Source organism: Bos grunniens, chromosome 29, assembly GCF_055505025.1.
Source record: "Bos grunniens cultivar Pamir isolate PY7600 chromosome 29, Bosgru_T2T1.0, whole genome shotgun sequence".
Lineage (NCBI taxonomy): Eukaryota > Metazoa > Chordata > Mammalia > Artiodactyla > Bovidae > Bos > Bos grunniens.
Window position 1 is genome coordinate 27936635 of NC_141193.1, and position 21816 is coordinate 27958450.

Sequence of the window (21816 nt, forward strand, 5' to 3'; positions counted from 1 at the left end):
GCCCACGCCTCCCTGCCCAGCCCCCGCTTGCTAGTGGCGGGTGCAGGCGTCTGCGCTGCTTCTCCACTGGGGGAGTTACTGTTGGGCTCATAATCTGTGGGTTTTAATTGTTTATTTATTTTTCCTCTCTGTTATGTTGCCCTCTGTGCTTCCAAAGCTCGGCACAGACTCAGCAGTGAGAGTGTTTCTTGGTGTTTGGAAACTTCTCTCTCTTTAAGACTCCCTTCCCAGGATGGAGCTCTGTCCCTCCCTCTTTTGTCTCTTTTTTTTGTCTTTTATATTTTTTCTTAACTCCTTTCGAAGACAAAGGGCTGCTTTTCTGGGTGCCTGATGTCCTCTGCCGGCATTCAGAAGTTGTTTTGTGGAATTTACTCAGCGTTTAAATGTTCTTTTGATGAATTTGTCGGGGAGAAAGTGGTCTCCCTGTCCTATCCTCTGCCATCTTAGCTCCTCCCCTCCTAAGTGTTTAGATCATTGCTCCATAACAGCCATTCTTCCTTGTATATGAACAACTTTGTTGTTGTTTAGTAGCTAGGTCATGTCCAACTCTTTGAGACCCCATGGACTGTAGTCTACCAGCTCCTCTGTCCATGGGATTTTTCTCAGCAAGAATACTGGAGTGGGTTTTCATTTCCTTCTCCAGTGTATATAAACCTTGTTCCCCGTACTTAGATTTAGGTCCATGGCTCCCAGTCATTAGGCACCTCCTATATGCCAAGCATCTTGTAATTGTTTTATTAGTCATGTATCGTTCAATAGGTTACAAATACTTTTAGTGTGTTATGTTTTTCTTTTTTCCTAGCACATTAAAATTGATTTATTTTAATCAAAATCTGTATACTTTTTTTCAGATTTTTATTTTATATTGGAGTATAGCTGATTAACAATGTTCTGATAGTTTCAGGTGTGCAGAAAAACAACTCAGCTATACATGTATCCTTTCTCCCCTAAACTCCCATCCTGTCCAGGCTGCCACGTAACACTGAGCAGAGTTCCTGGTACTATATAGTGCGTCATTATCGGTTATTTATTTTAAATATACCATTACGTACATGTTGATCCTAAACTCCCTAATATCCCTTTCCCCGACCCTTCCCTGCTGGTAACCATAAGTTCATTCTCTAAGTCTGTGGGTCTGTTTCTGTTTTGTAAATAAGTTCATATGTATCATTTCTCTTTAGATTCCATGTATAAGGAATAGCATATGATATTTCTCTTTGTCTGATTTACTTCACTTGGTATGATAATCTCTAGGTCCATTCATGTTGCTGCAAATAGCATTATTTTGTTCTTTTTAATGGCTGAGTCATACTCCATTGTATGTAAGTACCACATCTTTTTTATTCATTCCTCTGTCAATGGACATTTAGGTCCAAGCATCCTATAATTTACAAACAGCATCCCTTTTAATATAGCATGACTCTGAAAGACAAACTGAGTTTCCAAGTTTTAGGGCAAGTAATTGTGCACTTAATATCACAAGATATAAATTTGTAGGCTGGGATTTGAAGTTTACTTGTTTGCTCCAAATCTTAGAGTTACAGGACATGTAGCAAAATGAGAAAACTATATATGACATATGTTGATATTTATAAAACCAATTAAGTAATCAGTCAACCCAACTGGATTGAGCTCAATGCTCAACTCACCACTATTTTAATGACTATGTAAGGACATTCCCTCAAGCAGTCTTCGGGTTATTAAGTACAGTATTTAAGTATGTGGCACTGACTTAGAGCAAAAGTTTTTGAGAGAAAAGATTGTGGGTTAGAGTGGCTGAGAAAGGTTTATGGGAGAGGTTGGCAATTAGGTCTCCATTCAGACAGCAAAATGAATTCCTTTACTAATTCTATTCTAGAAAATATTACTTTACCAAACCTTTGTGGAGGCCACAACCTGGCCCCATTCTATTTTTAAAGCTTTCTATGTCCCTCCAGTACTATTGCCTGGAAGATCCCATGGACAGAGGAGCCTGGTAGGCTACAGTCCATGGGTTCAAAAGAGTTGGACATGACTGAGCGACTTCATGTTCATGTTCATGTCCCTGATTCTAGAACAGGCAAGGGATTTTAGTTGAGTCTTGACCAATATGAACCAAAAGTTATTTTTCAGTTGTTTTATTAAAGTCTATGATAAAGCAGGGCACTTACCAATCATTAAAAATTTTCCAAAACCTCATTTATTGGCTGTGTTAATAATCCAAAGACTGAGTTGATTTATGCTGCTCTGACTCCTAAAGTATCTCTGATGACTTTTAGGAATTAGACTGACATTGCCACAGGAAAGTTACAAACTCTGTCATCTTATTTTGTTAATATAATGTGTCTCCACTATCCCTCCTTTATGAATAAAGTACTGAGCAGAGTTAGTTTCATAAGTCTTTTAAAAAAGAAAAATTACCTGTGAATAGCACAGCTTGCAAGAGGTTGTAGAATAAAAGGAGATCTGGCTTTAGGAGCTGAACCAAGAAGCCTGCATCAAATTCTGTAGATCTTCAAAAAATGAACTTATTTGTAATCCCCTTTGTTTCCACTATTTTCAGTTGTAAGTATTCTATTCTGATTTGATAAGAAATATTTCCAGTACTTAGGCGTGTAACTGAACTATTATTATGGCATCATCTCAGAGGCTAAGTAAAATCAAGGTTAAGTTATGAAATGCTGGCTTTTTAATCATACTCTGGATGTTTCCAATTCAAATAAAAACAAATCACACAAGCAGAATCACAAAAGCCAACCACAGGTCAAGGCATACTGTTGAAAGAAGCAAGGTTAGAGTTCTTTCATCCTTGAGAATCAGTACATCAGGTTAGCTAATGTTTCATGTCAATTGAAAAAGAGGCCTTGGAACATATCCACAGCTGAATGGAGTTCAGTGATAAACCTGGGCTAGCACAAATGGACGTGGGTTCCATTTAAGTGAAATGTACCTCCTTGACAGTGACAATGCTTGTGGGCACCTTAAGACAACTAAGTTGATTAGGCACAGAATAATTGCCTAATTTTGGGGGATGCATGTTCCTCCAGATCACAGAAATCCAGAATGAAAAATGGTTCTCTCTTTAGGCTTCATCCCTAAATCTTAAGTTATAGCCCAATTTCTTTTCATAGATACCCATTTGTGGCTTTTCCTTTCATAAATTTGTCATGGACCTTATGGAAATACCTTTTATTTTCTATCTATGCTATGTGGAAAAAGAGAGAGGTCTCAAGTTTATTAGTTTCCAGAAAATGTAGCATTTTACTATGAATGGTTACATTTATATTGATAATAATGGAGATGAATGAGGAAATGGATACACAATTAACCACCTGTCACGCTATGGTAGAGTCATGAACAATTTATTTGTTGTGCGAACATAAGATAAAGAAGTATGCTCTATTCTGGGAGAGTGAAGAAAGGAATAGGGAATGACTTCACAGAATAGGTGACCTTTGAATACATTCTTAAAGGATGAGAAATTTATCCAAGTAGAGATGTGGGGAAAGTAAATTCCAAACAGAAGGAAAAGCAAGAACAAAGAAGCAGAAGCATAAAAATATATATTAAAGGAAATATAAAGTGAATGATGAGATTCAACTATCAGGAGCAAAACAAGAGTGTGGGAAGGTTATAAGAGGTGATAAGCCTGGAGATAAAGGATGGGGATGGAGTCAGGCTTTGGAATTTAGACTTTATCCTGTAAGCAGCTGAGGATCACGTGAGATTTTTTTCATTTAGGACTGCTATGGCCTAATCATCGGAGAAGGTGATGGCACCCCACTCCAGTACTCTTACCTGGAAAATCCCATGGACAGAGGAGCCTGGTAGGCTGCAGTCCATGGGGTCGCGAAGAGTTGAACATGGCTGAGCAACTTCACTTTCACTTTTCACTTTCATGCATTGGAGAAGGAAATGACAACCCACTCCAGTGTTCTTGCCTGGAGAATCCCAGGGATGGCAGAGCCTGGTGGGCTGCCGTCTCTGGGGTCACATAGAGTCGGACACGACTGACGTGACCTAGCAGCAGCAGCAGCAGCAGCATGGCCTAATCATAGTCTGATTAATAGCATGATGGACAGACTGGGGAGATCAAAACTGAGTGCAGCGATACTACTTAGACTGAAGTAAAGATTTGGGAAACTAAAGGTGAGAACCTGAAAGAGCAATAGAGAGGTAAGACACAGGGTAAGTAACACGGAAGTAAAATGATGTGCTATGCTATGCTAAGTCACTTCAGTTGTGTCCGACTCTGTGGGACCCCATAGATGTCAGCCCACCAGGATCCCCCATCCCTGGGATTCTCCAGGCAAGAACACTGGAGTGGGTTGCCATTTCCTTCTCCAATGCATGAAAGTGAAAAGTGAAAGTGAAGTCGCTCAGTGGTGTCCGACTCTTAGCGACCACATGGATTGCAGCATAACAGGCTCCTCCGTCCATGGGATTTTCCAAGCAAGAGTACTGGAGTGGGGTGCCATTGCCTTCTCCGAGGTAGAATGATGGTCCTGGTCAATTATGTCCTTCAGCCACTGTGACAATGTGTGTCCTTATAATATAGGTGAAAAAGAAACTTCAAAGTGGTGGTTGGAAACTTAACTGCAGATTTTCCTGGATAACAAGAATTGAGGTGTCAATGATAAGTTAGAGACGGGATTTACAGTTACTCCCATACCTACACCCTTACCTACTACTACTATTGTCATTAATTCAGTTCAGTCGCTCAGTCGTGTCTGACTCTTTGTGACCCCATGGACTGCAAAATGCCAGACATCCCTGTCCATTACCAACTCCTTGAGATTACTCAAACGCATGTCCATTGAGTTGGTGATGAATCTAACCATCTCATCCTCTGTCATCGCCTTCTCCTCCTCCTGCATGATCCCAGCATCAGTGCCTTTGCCAGTGAGTCAGTCCTTCGCAGCAGGTGGCCAAAGTATTGGAGTTTCAGCTTCATCATCAGTCCTACCAATGAATACTCAGCACTGATTTCCTAGAGGATGGACTGGTTGGATCTCTTTGCAGTCCAGGGACTCTCAAGAGTCTTCTCCAACACCACAGTTCAAAAGCATCAATTCTTCGGTGCTCAGCTTTCTTCACAATCCAACTCTCCCATCCATACATGACCACTGGAAAAACCATAGTCCAGTCAAAGCCTTGACTGGATGGACCTTTGTTGGCAAAGTAATGTCTCTGCTTTTCAATATGCTATCTAGGTTGGTCATAACTTTCCTTCCAAGGAGTAAGCGTCTTTTAATTTCATGGCTGCAGTCACCATCTGCAGTGATTTCGGAGCCCAAAAATATAAAGTCTGACACTGTTTCCCCATCTATTTCCCATGAAGTGGTGGGACCGGATGCCATGATCTTCGTTTTCTGAATGTTGAGCTTTAAGCCAACTTTTTCACTCTCCTCTTTCACTTTCATCAAGAGGCTTTTGAGTTCCTCTTTCTGCCATAAGGGTGGTGTCATCTGCATATCTGAGGTTATTGATATTTCTTGTGGCAATCTTGAATCCAGCTTGCACTTCACCCAGCCTGGCATTTCTCATGATGTACTCTGCATATAAGTTAAATACTCAGGGTGACAACATACAGCCTTGATGTATTCCTTTCCCGATTTAGAACCAGTCTTTTGTTCCATGTCCAATTCTAACTGTTGCTTCTTGACCTGCATACAAATTTCTCAGGAGGCAGGTTAGGTGGTCTGCTGTTCCCATCTCTTTCAGAATTTTCCACAGTTTGTTGTGATCCACACAATCAAAAGTTTTGGCATAGTCAATAGAGCAGAAATAGATGTTTTTCTGGAACTCTCCTGCTTTTTTGATTATCCAACAGATATTGACAATTTGATCTCTTTGAAATGATTCCTCTGCCTTTTCTAAAACCAGCTTGAACATCTGGAAGTTCATGGTTCATGTACTGTTGAAGCCTGGCTTGGAGAATTTTGAGCATTAATTTGCTAGTGTGTGAGATGAGTGCAATTGTGAGGTAGTTTGAGCATTCTTTGGCATTGACTTTCTTTGCGATTGTAATGAAAACTGACATTTTCCAGTCCTGAGGCCACTGCTGGATTTTCCAAATGTGCTGGCATGTTGAGTGCAGCACTTTCACAGCATCATCTTTCAGGGTTTGAAATAGCTCAACTGGAATTCCATCACCTCCACTAGCTTTGTTCGTAGTGATGCTTTCTAAGGCCCACTTGACTTCACATTCCAGGATGTCTGGTTTTAGGTGACATCCTGGTTATCTGGGTCATAAAGATCTTTTTTGTATAGTTTTTTGTATAGATCTTTTTTTCTTCTGTGTCTTTTTGCCACCTCTTCTTAATATCTTCTGCTTCTGTTAGGTCCATACCATTTCTGTCCTTTATTGTGCCTATCTTTGCATGAAAAGTGCCCTTGGTTTCTCTTATTTTCTTGAAGAGATCTCTAGTCTTTCCTATTCTATTTTTTTCCTCCATTTCTTTGCATTGATCACTGAGGAAGGCTTTCTTATCTCTCCTTGCGATTCTTTGGAACTCTGCATTCAAATGAGTATATCTTTCCTTTTCTCCTTTGCCTTTCACCTCTCTTCTTTTCACAGCTATTTTTAAGGCCTCCTCAGACAACTATTTAGCCTTTTTGCATTTCTTTTTCTTGGGGATGGTCTTGATCACTGCCTCCTTTATAATGTCATGAACCTCTGTCCATAGTTCTTCAGGCACTCTTTCTATCAGATGTAATTCTTTGAATCTGTTTCTCATTTCCACTGTATAATGGTAAGAGATTTGATTTAGGTCATACCTGAATGGTCTAGTGGTTTTCCCCACTTTCTTCAATTTCAGTCTGAATTTGGCAATAAGGGGTTCATGATCTAAGCCACAGTTAGCTCCCGGTCTTGCTTTTGCTGACTGTATAGAGCTTCTCCATCTTTGGCTGCAAAGAATATAATCAATCTGATTTCAGTGTTGACCATCTTGTGATGTCCGTGTGTAGAGTCGTCTCTTGTGTTGTTGGAAGAGGGTGTTTGCTATGACCTGTTTGTTCTCTTGGCAAAACTCTATTAGCCTTTGCCCTGCTTCATTCTGTACTTCAAGACCAAATTTGCCTGTTACTTCAGGTATTTCTTAATGTCCTAATTTTGCATTCCAGTCCCCTATGATGAGGAGGACATCTTTTTTCGGTGTTAATTCTAGAAGGTCTTGTAGGTCTTCATCAGAGAACCGTTCAGCTTCTTCAGCATTATTGGTCGAGACATAGAGTTGGATTACTGTAATACTGAGTGGTTTGCCTTGGAATCAATCAGAGATCATTCTGTTGTTTTTGAGTTACAAGCAAGTACTGCGTTTCAGACTCTTTTTCTTGACTATGAGGGCTACTCCATTTCTTCAAAGGGATTCTTGCTCACAGTCATAGATATAAAGGTTATCTGAATTAAATTCACCCATTCCACTCCATCTTAGTTCACCGATTCCTAAAATGTTGATGTTCACTCTTGCCATCTCCTGTTTGACCACTTCCAATTTGCCTTGATTCTGGACCTACCATTCCAGGTTCCTATGCAATATTGCTCTTTACAGCATTGGACCTTGCTTCCATCACCAGTCACATCCATAACTGGGTGTTTTTTTTTTTTTTTTTTTTTGCTTTGGCGCCATCTCTTCATTCTTTCTGGAGTTAGTTCTCCACTCTTCTCTAGTAGCATATAGGGCACCTAGTGACCTGGAGAGTTCATCTTTCAGTGTCCTATCTTTTTGCCTTTCCATACTGTTCATGGGCTTCTCATGGCAAGAATACTGAAGTGGCTTGCTGTTCCCTTCTCCAGTGGACCACATTTTGTCAGAACTCTCCACCATGACCCATCCGTCTTGAGTGTCCCTACATTGGAGTGGTCATAGTTTCATTAAGTTAAACAAGGCTGTGGTCCATGTGATCAGACTGGTCAGTTAGACTACTGTCATTTGTAGTTGGAAAATCCAGCGGGAGAAAGAGAAAAGCTTTAAAGGCCAGATTTCATTTCTGTGCTTTGTTCAGAAGGTTTTTTGTTTTTCTTGTTATTTTGTTTAATTAATAAAGGAAGGTGAATTTAAAAAAAAAAAGCATTCATCCTGAAACTAAGTGTAATACTGCACAAAACCAGAACTGGAGTTTTTCTGGGAATTAGAAGGATGGTTTGGGAAATGCATGTTCATAAGCCATCGCCCACAATGTCATATTAAAGACAGGGCCCAATAGTTATGGCAACAAAGAACTTGGGCAAAATGTTGAAGACTCTTGCCTTGAAATTGTCTGGAATACTGGCCATTTGATCTAGTCTCATATAAGCCTTCACTCAGAAGCTGAGGAAGGTGGCCATATTAGGGAAACTAAAAGATTCTTACATTTCCTTCAAGTAAGGAGAGACTAACCCACTCTGCAAAAAGCTAACAATAAAGCCCTACAGTTCTTAGCATAGCACTCATACCGAGAATGAAGTCCACTGGTGAGTCAGCCTGTGCCTGGGGCTAGAGTAGAGTTAGATTTCTAGAATCTTGCAGTCTACTCATAAAAACGCTTTAGTTTGCTCTCAGAACTTAACCAGCACTATTATCAATACCTTCCTGTTTAGGGTGTTTTCTGATGTCAGGAGTTGGCTGTGCAAGCCCTAAGGTTACGTTTTTGTGTTTCTTTTTTCCCTTGCTTTTGCTCATTTTTTTTTTTTTATCAGTTAATAATAACAAATATTTTCCCATGTGGTGAAATTCTTGTTTCTAGAAACATTTAGTAGTGGAGAATCTATAGGGGAAAATGTGAGTTGTTGCATTGTGTCTTATTTTACTGAAATAAAATATTGTGTTAGTTTCCGTTGTAGAATAGTAATTCAGTATTTTTATATATTACACCCTACTTAAAGTTACCACAAAATAATGGCTATATTTTCCTTCAGCTTCTTCAGCATTACTGGTTGGGTTACTTGGATTACTGTGATATTGAGAGGTTTGCCTTGGAATCAATCAGAGATCATTCTGTCATTTTTGAGATTGCATCCAATTACTGCATTTTAGACTCTTTTGTTGACTATGATGGCTACTCCATTTCTTCTAAGGGATTCTTGCCCACAGTAGTAGATATAATTGTCATCTGAGTTAAAGTCACCCATTCCAGTCCATCTTAGTTCACTGATTCCTAGAATGTTGTTCACTCTGCCATCTCCTGTTTGACCACTTCCAATTTGCCTTGATTCATGGACCTAACAGTCCAGGTTCCTATGCAATATTGCTCTTTACAGCATCGAATCTTGCTTCTATCACCAGTCCCACCCACAACTAGGTATTGCTTTGGCTTTGGCTCTGTCCCTTCATTCTTTCTGGAATTATTTCTCTACTGATCTTCAGTAGCATATTGGGCACCTACTGACCTGGGGAGTTCATCTTTCAGTGCCCTATCTTTTTGCCATTCCATACTGTTCATGGGGTTCTCAAGGCAAGAATACTGAAGTGGTTTGCCATTCCCTTCTCCAGTGGACCACATTCTGTCAGACCTCTCCACTATGACCCATCCATCTTGGGTGGCCCCACAAGGCATGGCTTAGTTACATTGAGTTAGACAAGCTGTGGTCCATGTGATCAGATTGGCTAGTTGTCTGTAATTGTGGTTTCAGTCTGTCTGCCCTCTGATGCCCTCTCTCAGTGCCTACTGTCTTACTTGGGTTTCTCTTACCTGGGACGTTGGGTATCTCTTCACGGCCGCTCCAGCAGAGCACAGCCACCACCCATTTGAATGCAAAGTTCCAAAGAATAGCAAGGAGAGATAAGAAAGCCTTCCTCAGCAATCAATGCAAAGAAATAGAGGAAAACAATAGAAAGGGAAAGACTAGAGATCTCGTCAAGAAAATTAGGATACCAAGGGAACATTTCATGCAAAGATGGGTACAATAAAGGACAGACATGAGAGGGACGTAAACGAAGCAGAAGTTATTAAGGAGACATGGCAAGAATACTCAGAGGAACTATAAAAAAAAAAAAAAAAAAGATCTTCATGACCCAGATAATCATGAAGGTGTGACCATTCACACTCACCTAGAGCCAGGCATCCTGGAATGTGAAGTCAGGTGGGCCTTAAGAAGCATCACTACAAACAAAGCTAGTGGAGGTGATGGAATTCCAGTTGAGCTATTTCAAATCCTAAAAGATGATGCTGTGAAAGTGCTGCACTCAACATGCCTGCACATTTGGAAAACCCAGCAGTGGCCACAGGACTGGAAAAGGTCAGTTTTCATTCCAATCCCAAAGAAAGGCAATGCCAAAGAATGCTCAAACTATCTGCCAATTGCACTCATCTCACATGCTAGCAAATTAATACTCAAAATTCTCCAAGCCAGGCTTCAACAGTACATGAACTGTGAACTTCCAGATGTTCAAGCTGAATTTAGAAAAGGCAGAGGAACTATTTCAAAGTGATCAAATTGTCAATATCCATTGGATCATCAAAAAAGCAGGAGAGTTCCAGAGAAACATCTACTTCTGCTTTATTGACTATGCCAAACCTTTGACTGTATGGATCACAACAAACTGGAAAATTCTTCAAGAGATCAGAATACCAGACCACCTTACCTGCCTCTTGAGAAACCTGTATACAGGTCAGGAAGCCACAGTTAGAAGTGGACATGGAACAACAGACTGGTTCCAAATAGGAAAAGGAGTACGTCAAGGCTGTATTTTGTTACCCTGCTTATTTAACTTATATGCAGAGTACATTATGAGAAACGCTGGGCTGGAGGAAGCACAAGCTGGAATCAGGATTGCCGGGAGAAATATCAATAACCTCAGATATGCAGATGATACCACCCTTAAGGCAGAAAGTGAAGAAGAACTAAAGAGCCTCTTGATGAAAGTGAAAAAGGAGAGCGAAAAAGTTGGCTTAAAGCTCAACATTCAGAAAACGAAGATCATGGCATCTGGTCCCATCACTTCATGGCAAATAGATGGGGAAACAATGGAAACAGTGGCTGACTTTATTTTTCTGGGCTCCAAAATCACTGTGGATGTTTATTGCAGCCATGAAATTAAAAGACGCTTACTCCTCGGAAGGAAAGTTATGACCAACTTATACAGCATATTAAAAAACAGAGACATTACTTTTCCAACAAAGGTCCATCTAGTCAAGGCTATGGTTTTTCCAGTAGTCATGTATGGATGTGAGAGTCGGTCTATAAAGAAAGCTGAGTGCAGAAGAATTGATGCTTTTGAACTGTGGTATTGGAGAAGACTCTTGAGAGTCCCTTGGACTGCAAGGAGATCCAACCAGTCCATTCTAAAGGAGATCAATTCTGGGTGTTCATTGGAAGGACTGAGGCTGAAGCTGGAACTCCAATACTTTGGCCACCTGATGCGAAGAGCTGACTCATTTGAAAAGACCCTGATGCTGGGAAAGATTGAAGGCAGGAGGAGAAGGGGACAACGAAGGATGAGATGGCTGGATGGCATCACCAACACAATGGACAGGGGTTTGGGTGGACTCCAGGAGTTGGTGATGGACAGGGAGGCCTGGCATGCTGCGATTCATGGGGCCACAAATAGTTGGACATGACTGATTGACTGAACTGAACTGTTATGTATGGTAAATGGAGTCCTAGCTAGAGCCGTCAGGGTGGAGAAACAGTAAATAGATATCAAAACTGGAAAGGGAGAAGTGCAATTGTCTCCATTTGCCAATGACATGATTTTGTATAGAGAAAATCCTAAGACTCAACCAAAATTTATTGGATCTAATAAATAAATTCAATAAATGTGATACTAAAAATTAACCCAAATTCAGTCATACTTCTATATACTAACAATGAATATTCTGAAAAAGAAATTGATTGCATTTATAATAGAATCAAACACAATACAATACCTAGGAATAAATTTACCTAAGGACGTGAAAGAGCTCTACTCTGAAATCTGCCAAACTCTGATATAAGAAATTAAAAATGCTAATAAAAGAGACATATTCCATATTCATGAATTGGAAGAATAGTTTTTAAATGTCAGTATTACCAAAAGGCACGTTTGGTTTTAATGTGATCCCTATTAAGATTTCAATGGCAGTTTTTACAGGAATGGAAAAAAAAATACTCCTAAAATTTGTATGTAATCTCAGAAGACCCCCACTTGCATACCACTGACCAGAATTCAGTGTCAAGCAATCCAATTTTCAGTTTACTTCAATTTTGTGCCCTTTATCCTTCCTTCTTTGAACCTATTATTTGTTCTTTGCCATTTATTGTAAGAATGACTGTAAGAGCCATTCATAGGATTCTACGAACATGGAGAAGACAGGCACAGAGACAGTGGGCATATACTGGACTTCGCCTGACATACACTAGACACTGGACTGTACACTGAAATGTACATGAGATTTACACTGGACAATACCTTAGACTGTGCACTGCAGTATACACTGTGCACTGCACTGTGCCCTTGGACTGTACACCAGATGTGTCCACATGTGCTCCAATGTGTCTAGATATTCACTGGCCTACTCAGATGTGCACTGGACTGTACACTGGATGGACAGGGATTGTACACTGGGATGTACACTAGGCTGTGAAGAAACAAGCACTAGCATGATGTTTTCTAGTACATCATGGACACATGTCCTATGAACATATATATGCAAAATGCCAACCTCTAATGATTTCATTATTGTTTCTTATGATTTTTCCTTGAGGTCCAGGTAGACACAATCAGTCCATTTCAAGAAGCCAAAAAAGATTAAAGGTGAACTTGCTTGCATTGTATTACAACCAAAGAGTGATTGATTCTAAATTATTTACTATATAGATCAAAACCCCACAACTGAACTTGGTGTAAATGTATATTTGTCTACCCATAGCTGTTTTCCAAGGAGAAAATCTGGGAGAAACCCTTGTAAAGAAGTTCTCATCATAGAGTTCAGGGAACATTACTTCTGAATCCCTTGTGTTTCTGTCTCTTTATTAATTTTCCCAGTTGGCCCCAAAATAAAGCCATGGGGCAACAGATGATGTCATAATTCCAAGCAACAATGAAGAGATACTTTCTATTCACACACAAAAAAGTGCAAGGATAATTGAATATTCACATGTAAAAATAAAACCCTGCATCACTATTTTACATCATTTACAAAAAAGTCAAAACATATTCAAGACTTGAATATAAGACCTTAAACCAAGAAAGACTTAGAAGAAAAAATAGGAATAAAGTTCCTTGTCATGGTAATGATTTATTTTATATGATACCTAAAGCATAAGCAACAAAATTTCAAAAATAAGGAATTTGGACTATATCAAGCTAAAAATTCATCAACAGGAAAATAAGTCCTCAAAATGAAAATATAACCTACAGGCCAGGAGAAAAATTTGTAAACCATCTATCTGACAATGGGTTAAGATATATAAATAACTCATACAACTTAATAGCATAAAAATAACCCAACTAAATATGCATAAAGGACCTGATATTTCTCAGAAGATATATGAAAGGCCAAAAAGGACATCCCAAGATTAACATCACTAGTCATTAGGGAAATACACATTAAGAGCACAAAGAGATATCACCTCATGCCTGTTCAAATGGCTACCATCAAAAGGACAGGAGATAAATACTGGCTTGAAATGGAATCTTTGTGCACTGTTAAACAGCATGGAGGATCCCCCCAAAAATTAAAAACAAAATCACCATATGATCCAGCAGTTCTAGTACTGGAAGTATATCCAAAGGAAATGAAAACATAAACTCAAAATGATAAGTTTACCCAGATGTTCGTAGCAGCGTTATTTACAATAGCTAAGACATAGAAATAATGTAAGTGTTCATAAATGGATGAATGGATGAGGAGTTGTGGTACAGATGAAGAGTTGTGGTATGTAGTTACAATATTATATTATTCAGCCAGAAAAAAATGAAGAAATCCTACTATTTGCAACAATATGATGGATGGACCTTAATGGCATTATGGTAAGTAAAATAAATCAGACAGAGAAAGGCAAATACTGTATGATTTCAGGTAGAGGTGGTATCAAGAAAGCCCGGACAAATAAATGAAAACATAAAAAAGATCAGACTTGTAGAAGTGGAGGGTGGATGCTAAGGGGATTGAAAGAAGGTGGTCAAAAGGCACAAACTTCTCTAAGATAAGTGAGTGCTGGGGAGGTAATGTACAATATGTTACATAGGTTACAATATGTACTACAGTTAACATTAATGTCTAATATAAAGGAAACTTATCAAGAAAGTACATCCTAGTAGTTAACATTTTAAGAACTTTTCACCTCTTTATGTTTTTACTTTTTTTCTTATTTATATGAGGAAATGGATGTTAGTGGACGCAACTGTGGTAATTCTTTCACAAAATATGCATGTCAAACACTATTACGCTGTAACTCAAATTTATAAAGTGATACATGCCACTTATTTCCCAAAAAAAAATTAGAAAATAATTTTTGACAGCTAACCTGTAATTGAAAAGCCAGAGTGAACACAGCTATTGTTCTGAAGCATGTTAAAGTATAAGAGGGCCTATTTGGCATTCTCACATAATTGATGAGATGTGAAGTTATTTTGTACTAATTCTGGAGACTATTCACTTATTCATTCTTTAAAGCAGCATACACGGAGAAACTTGACATTCTGATTGGGTCTCACTGCCTGTTGAACAGTACCTGCTTCCAGAAGAATCTATCCCTGTGTTTAATGTTGTTCATGAATAGCATGTGTTTCCTGAGATGGTCCTTCTGTAGCTGGGGAGGGTAACAGTCTGGTCAGCTGAGTTGACCAAATGGTTTCATGTCACAGCTATTTTTCTTTGCTTCTGTTAAATCCATAGGGGGGGTTATGTGGGGTATGGTTATATAAGCCAAATATGTTAAAATCATTGTATATGAGCTGTAAGTGAATGGTCTATTGAAAACTTCCTAATATCTGGACACTCCTTTGTCCAAATTAGCTGAATTCCCTGACCCAATTCACCTGCCTATCTAGAGTCTTTTGTATGCTATCTATGAACATGTGCAGACATACATGTATACATATATGTATATATATGTGTGTATGTGCATGTGTATACATATAATTTTCCATCCCCTAATATTCTGAACATTGATTTCTTATTTCTCCTAATAATAGAGTCATGCATACCATTTGAGGTAAAGCATTTTTTAACTTGTTACTATATTATACATGTAGCCAGTATACCTCCTTTCCATTCTCCATAAAATAATGTAAAATGTTTAAAGATTTCTACTTTAGCTGGGAATAAACATATCTCAGCAAGCTCTGTCTTATGCAGCATTGTTATCCATAAAGAGCATGCAGACCTTAAGGGCAGTTCCATGAAGTTTGCAGATGTCACTAAACTGAAGGATGGAAAACTATGGTGGATGGCAGACATAGCATTTAGAAAATATTGTGACAGGCTAGAGAAATGAAATGGATCTAACAAGGTGAAATACAATTGGATAAACACCAAGTTTTACACTTGCCTCCAAATAACAAACCACACTAGGCATGAAAGGACTTAATGACGTTTGGTCTTAATTAATCTCAATACAGGTAAACACTATGACATAACCAAAGTAAGAAAGGAAGTAAATATTGAAATCAGGCTGCATTTTTAAAACTACAGTACTTAAAACAAGATGATTATGAATATCAATTCACTTTGTCTTGGTCAGACCATTACTGAGGAATTATACTTAGCTCTCTAATTCAGCTAACTCATTTGAGAAATGGTGATAAAATTTTCTAGTCCATGGAATTATCAGGATTAAAGGTTATAATGCATATAAAAGAGTTTGCACAATGTCTGACATGACATCAATGTTAAATTGATTGTAAATGATAATAACAATTATTGGAAATACTCAAACTGTTGAAGAAGGTGGCATATATATGAGAGGATGGAAAAGCTATTCCATGCAAATGAAAATAAAAAGAAAGCTGGAGCAGCAATACTTATAGCAGACAAAATAGACTTTAAAATAAGACTGTTAAAAGACACAAAGAAGAATACTACATAATGATCAAGGAATCAATCCAAGAAGATAGAACAATTGTGAAAATATACACATTCAACACTGGAGCACCTCAATATATATGAGACAGATGTTAACAAACGTAAATGAATAAATTGACTGTAACACAATAACAATAGGGGACTTTAACTCCTCACTTGCACCAATGGACAGATCACCCAGTCAGAAAATCAGTAAGGAAACACAGGTCTTAAATGGCACATTAGACCAGACAGATTAATTGATATATATAAAACATTCCATTCAAAGAAGAATACACATTCTTTTCAAGTGCACATGGAACATTCTCCAGGATAGATCACATGCTAGGCCACAGATAAGCCTTGGGAAATTTTAAAAAGTTGAAATCATATGAAGCATCTTTTCCATTCATGACACTATGAGATTAGAAATTAGCCAGACTCTGCCCTCACTTTCCTGGGAGTACACTGGCCACAGCCACTGCTATAAGACCTGCAAGCAGGCACTAAGCACTGGCCCCAATATCCCAGGAGCACACAAGTGCCGTGCATGCACACTCCATATCAAGGGGATAACAGCCAGCACAGGCTGAGAAAGAGGCAGCAAGCATCCAAACTAAAAGCATTCCCTCAATTCCAAAGGAGATAGCAAAGTAGAAGGCCTTGAACTCACCTGCTATCACAAACAAACAAAAGCACAACTAACCATTGAATGACAGTTAACAAGACTGGAACCCACAAAATGATGTTTTACATTCAAACAAAAAGAAGAGGCCAAAATGAAATGGTAGGAGGGGTACTTTCATGACATAATCCAATCTCATATGTGTTAGGTGGATGACCCAGAAGCTGGAAAATAATAATATCACAGAGGTTCTCACACAACAGTGAGAGTTTGGATCCCTATATCAGGATCCCTAGCCAGAGGCTGTCATTGGGAAGAGGAATCCCAAGAGCATTTGCTTTTGAAGGTCAGCAGGACTTAAGTGCACGAGCTCCACAGGACTGGAAGAAACAAAGACTCCACTGTTGGAGGCACATAGAAGATTTCACATACATTAGGACCCAGTACAAAGCCATAACTCCATAGGAGCCTGGCTGGACCAACCTGCAAATGTTAGAGGGTTTCCTGATTAGCCATGGCTCACTGAGGAGTGGGAAGACACTTGTGGCAAAGGACCCATGGAATAACGATAAGTGTCAACCATCCCAGAGGTCATCACTTTGACACCAAGACTTGACCCTACTCCATAGTCTACGGGCTGTAGTGCTACCTCTATTTAAATTTCCGTATCTATTCTTTCTTTTCTTTCTTTCCTCTCAAAATATTTGTTAGTTTTATTTTCATTGCTTTATTCCCAACTTGACACCTTGCTTGAGTTTTGTTTTCCAGTTTGTGCTTTAGTTAGTTTTGTTCTTAACTGGTAAATATAATTTTTAATTTCCTTTGTTCACCGGGTCAATCTATTGTACTTTATTTTTGTTGGACTGTTTTGACTTTGCTCATGGGTGTATATGTATATGTGTGTATTACATTATTTTAATTATTTTTTATCTGATTTTGTAACTGCCATTTGTCTGGGGTTTATCTTTGGTTTCTCATTTTTGGATATTTGTTTTAATCTCACATAATGCCATAACAAACCACTTGTGGAATATTTTTTCCTGACCAGAGATCAAGCCCTGAGCCTTTGGAGTGGGAGCACTGACTCCAAGACCCTAGACTACCAGAGAAATAACCCTAGGGAGTATCAAATAGAACTCACACAAAGGAAACCAATTGAATACAAGACTCAGCATCACTCAAACACCAATAACACCCTGTGCAGGATGCCTCATCTAAACAACAAGCAAAGCAAAAATACAAAACCAATAATCAGCAGACAGGATTACCACCCCACTCAGCCTTGCCCATTAGAGGAAAAACAAAGAAACAAACAAAAACTCAGCACACATCTCACCCTATACGAAGCTTACACAAACCACTGGGTCAACCCTAGGAGGGCAGAAATCAAAAAGAAGAAAGAATTCAACCTTTTATAAGGAAAGAATTCAACTTCCCTTGAACCCTGGGAAAAGGAGACCTCAAACACAATAAGTTAAAAAAAAATAATGAAAAGGCAGAGAAATACTACACAAATGAAGGAACAAACTAGAAACACAGAAGTCCAAATAAATGAAAAGGAAATAGGCAAACTACCTGAAACAGAATTCAGAATAATGATAGTAAAGATGATCAAAAACCTTGAAAACAAAATGGAGAAAATACAAGAATCAATTAAGAAAGACCTAGAAGAATTAAAGAATAAACATACAGAGACAAACAACACAATTACTGAAATTAAAAATACTCTAGAAGGAATCAATAGCAGAATATGTGAAGCAGAAGAACAAATCTGTGGGCTTGAAGATAAAATGGTGGAAATAACTTCTGAAGAGCAGAATAAAGTAAAAAGAATGAAAAGACATGAGGATAGTCTCAGAGACCTCTGGGACAACATCAAATGCACCAACATTCACAATATAGGGGTCCCAGAAGAAGAGAAAAAGAAAGGGTATAAGAAAATTTTTGAAGAGATTATAGTTGAAAATTTGCCCAACAGGGAAAAAGAAAGAGTCAATCAAGTCCAAGAGGCAGAAAGAATCCCATGCAGGAGAAACCCAAGGAGAGACAGGCCAAGACACATACTAATCAAACTAACAAAGACTAAACACGAAGAAAGAATATTAAAAGCAGCAAGGGAGAAGCAACAATAACATACATATGCTTAACAGCTGATCCTTCAGCAGAAACGCAGCAGGCCAGAAGGGGATGGCAGGATATATTTAAAGTACTGAAAGGGAAAAATCTACAAACAAGATTACTGTACCTGGCAAGGATCTCATTCAAAATTGATGAAGAAATAAAAAACTTTTCAGACAAGCAAAAGTTAAGATAATTCAGTACCACCAAACCAGCTTTACAACAAATGTTAAAGGGACTTATATAGTCAAGACATACAAGAGAAGAAAAAAGATCTACAAATTCAACCCCAAACAATTAAGAAAATGGCAATAGGAACATATATATCAATAATTACTTTAAATGTAAGTGGATTAAATGCTCCAACCAAAAGACACAGCCTGACTGGATACAAAACAAGACCCATATATATGCTGTCTACAAGAAACCCACTTAAGACCTAAAGACACATATAGACCAAAAATGAGAGGATGGAAAAATTTATTCCATGCAAATGGGAAGCAAAAGAAAGCTGGAGCAACAATCCTCATATCAGGCAAAACAGACCTTAAAGAAGATTAGAAGACATAAGGAAGGACACTACATAATAATCAATGAATCAATCCAAGAGGAAGACATAACAATTGGAAGTATCTATGCATCCAACATAGGAGCACATCGATATATAAGACAAACAGTAACAGACATAAAAAAAGAAATTGACAGTGTAACAATAATAGTAGACTTAAACACCCCACTCACACCAATGGACAGATCATCAAAAAAAAAAAAATAAGGAAACACAAGTCTTAAATGACACATTAGATGAGATGGATCTCATTGACATCTTTAGGACATTTCATCCAAATGCAGAAGAATACACCTTCTCAAGTGCACATGGAACATTCTCCAGGATAGACCACATCTTGGGTCACAAATTGAACCTCAGTTAATTTAAGAAAATTGAAATCATATCAAGCATCTTCTGCAACCACAATGATATAAAACACAACATTAATTACAAGAAAAAAAGTGTAAGAAAAACAAACACATGGATATTAAACAACATGTTGCTAAATGTCTACAGGTTACTGAAGAAATCAAAAGGGAAATCAAAAAAAATTCTAGAAACAAATGACAATGAAAACACAACAACCCAAAACCTATGGGATACAGCAAAAGCAGTTCTCAGCGGGAAGTTTATAGCAATATAAGTCCACCTCAATAAACAAGAAAAACATCAAATAGACAACCTATCTTTACACCTAAAGCAACTGAACAAAGAACAACAACAACAACAAAAACATGCAAAATTAGTAGAAAAAAAGAAATCATAAAGATCCGAGCAGAAATAATGAAAAAGAAATGAAAGAAACAACAGTAAAGATTAATAAAAGTAAAAGCTGGTTCATTGAGAAGATAAACAAAATTGACAAACCTTTAGACAGACTCATAAAGAACAAAAGAGAGAAGAATCAAATCAACAAAATTAGAAATGCAAAAGGAGAGGTTACAACAGACAATGCAGAAATACAAAGGATTATAGGAGACTGTTATGAACAACTCTAAGGCAATAAAATGGATAACCTGGAAGAAATGGACAGATTCTTAGAAAAGCTCAATCTTCCAAGACTGACCCAGGAAGAAATAGAAATTATGAACAGCCCAATTACAAGCACTGAAATTAAAGCTGTGATCAAAAACCTCCCAAAAAACAAAAGCTCAGGACCAGCTGGCTTCACAGCATTCTTTCAAACATTTAGAGAAGACCTAACGCCTATCCTTCGAAAACTCTTGCAAAAAATTGCAAAGGAATGCTTCTAAACTCATTCTACAAGGCCACCATCACCCTGATACCAAAACCAGACAAAGACAACACACAAAAAAGAAAACTACAGGCCAATATCACTGATGAACATAGATGCAAAAATCCTCAACAAAATTTTAGCAAACAGAATTCAGCAACACATCAAAAAGCTCATACACCATGATCAAGTTGGGTTTATTCCATGAATGCAAGGATTCTTCACTATATGCAAATCAATCAATGTTATATACCATATTAACAAATTTAAAGATAAAAACCATATGATAATCTCAACAGATGCAGAAAAATCCTTTGACAAAATTCAGCACCCATTTATGATTAAAACTCTTCAAAAAATGGGCATAGAAGGAATCTACCTCAACATAGTAAAGGCCATATATGATAAGTCTACAGCAAATATTATTCTCAATGGTGAAAAACTGAAAGCATTCCCTCTAAGATCAGTGACAAGGGTCTCTACTTTTGCCAGTATTATTCAACATAGTTATGGAACTCCTAGCTATAGCAATCAGAGAAGAAAAACAAATAAAAGGAATCCAGATCAGAAAAGAAGAAGTAAAGCTGTCACTGTTTGCAGATGACAAGATACTGTATATAGAAAACCCTAAAGATGGTATCAGAAAATTACTAGAGCTAATTAGTGAATTTATCAAAGTTGCAGGATACAACATCAATATACAGAAATCACTTGCATTTCTATACACTAACTATAAAAAATTAGGAAGAGAAATTAAGGAATAAATCCCATTCACCATTGCAACAAAAAGAATTAAATATCTAGGAATAAACTTACCTAAGGAGACAAAATAACTGTACACAGAAAATTATAAGACACTGATGAAAGAAATCAAAGACAACATAAACAGATGGAGTGATATTCCATGTTCCTGGGTAGGAAGAATCAATATTGTGAAAATGACTATACTACCAAACACAATCTACAGATTCAATGTGATCCCTATCAAATTACCAATGGCATTTTTCCAGAGCTAGAACAAAAAATTTCACAATTTATATGGAAACACAAAAGACCCCAAATAGCCAAAGCAGTCTTGATGAAGAATGGAGCTGGAGGAATCAACCTTCCTGACTTCAGATTATACTACAAAACTACAGTCATCAAGACAGTATGGTACTGGTACAAAACCAGAAATATTGGAACAAGATAGAAAGCCCAGAAATAAACCCATGCACTATGGGTACCTTATTTTTGACAAAGGAGACAAGAATATACAAAGGGGCAAAGACAGCCTCTTCAACAAAAGGTGCTTGGAAAACTGGGCAGCTACATGTAAAAGAATGAAATTAGAAACGT

General features: G+C 38.0%; 1 protein-coding gene and 1 long non-coding RNA gene across 13 annotated transcripts in view; one reads left to right on the forward strand and one right to left on the reverse strand.

Moving 5' to 3' along the window:
* NELL1 (neural EGFL like 1) overlaps positions 1-21816 on the forward strand; it is a 1048536-nt gene that overhangs the window by 1011741 nt on the left and 14979 nt on the right. Inside the window, exon 18 of one of the 11 annotated variants that reach the window (XM_086385559.1) lies at positions 17625-18203. The exons of the other annotated variants lie outside the window; for them this stretch is intronic. Coding sequence (XP_086241685.1) covers positions 17625-17660 — 36 coding nt within the window. The 3' untranslated portion in view covers positions 17661-18203. Of the gene's footprint in view, positions 1-17624; positions 18204-21816 lie in introns of those variants that run through there. 11 annotated transcript variants of the gene reach the window in all.
* LOC147342447 (uncharacterized) overlaps positions 1-21816 on the reverse strand; it is a 108242-nt gene that overhangs the window by 24424 nt on the left and 62002 nt on the right. The window lies entirely within an intron of this gene.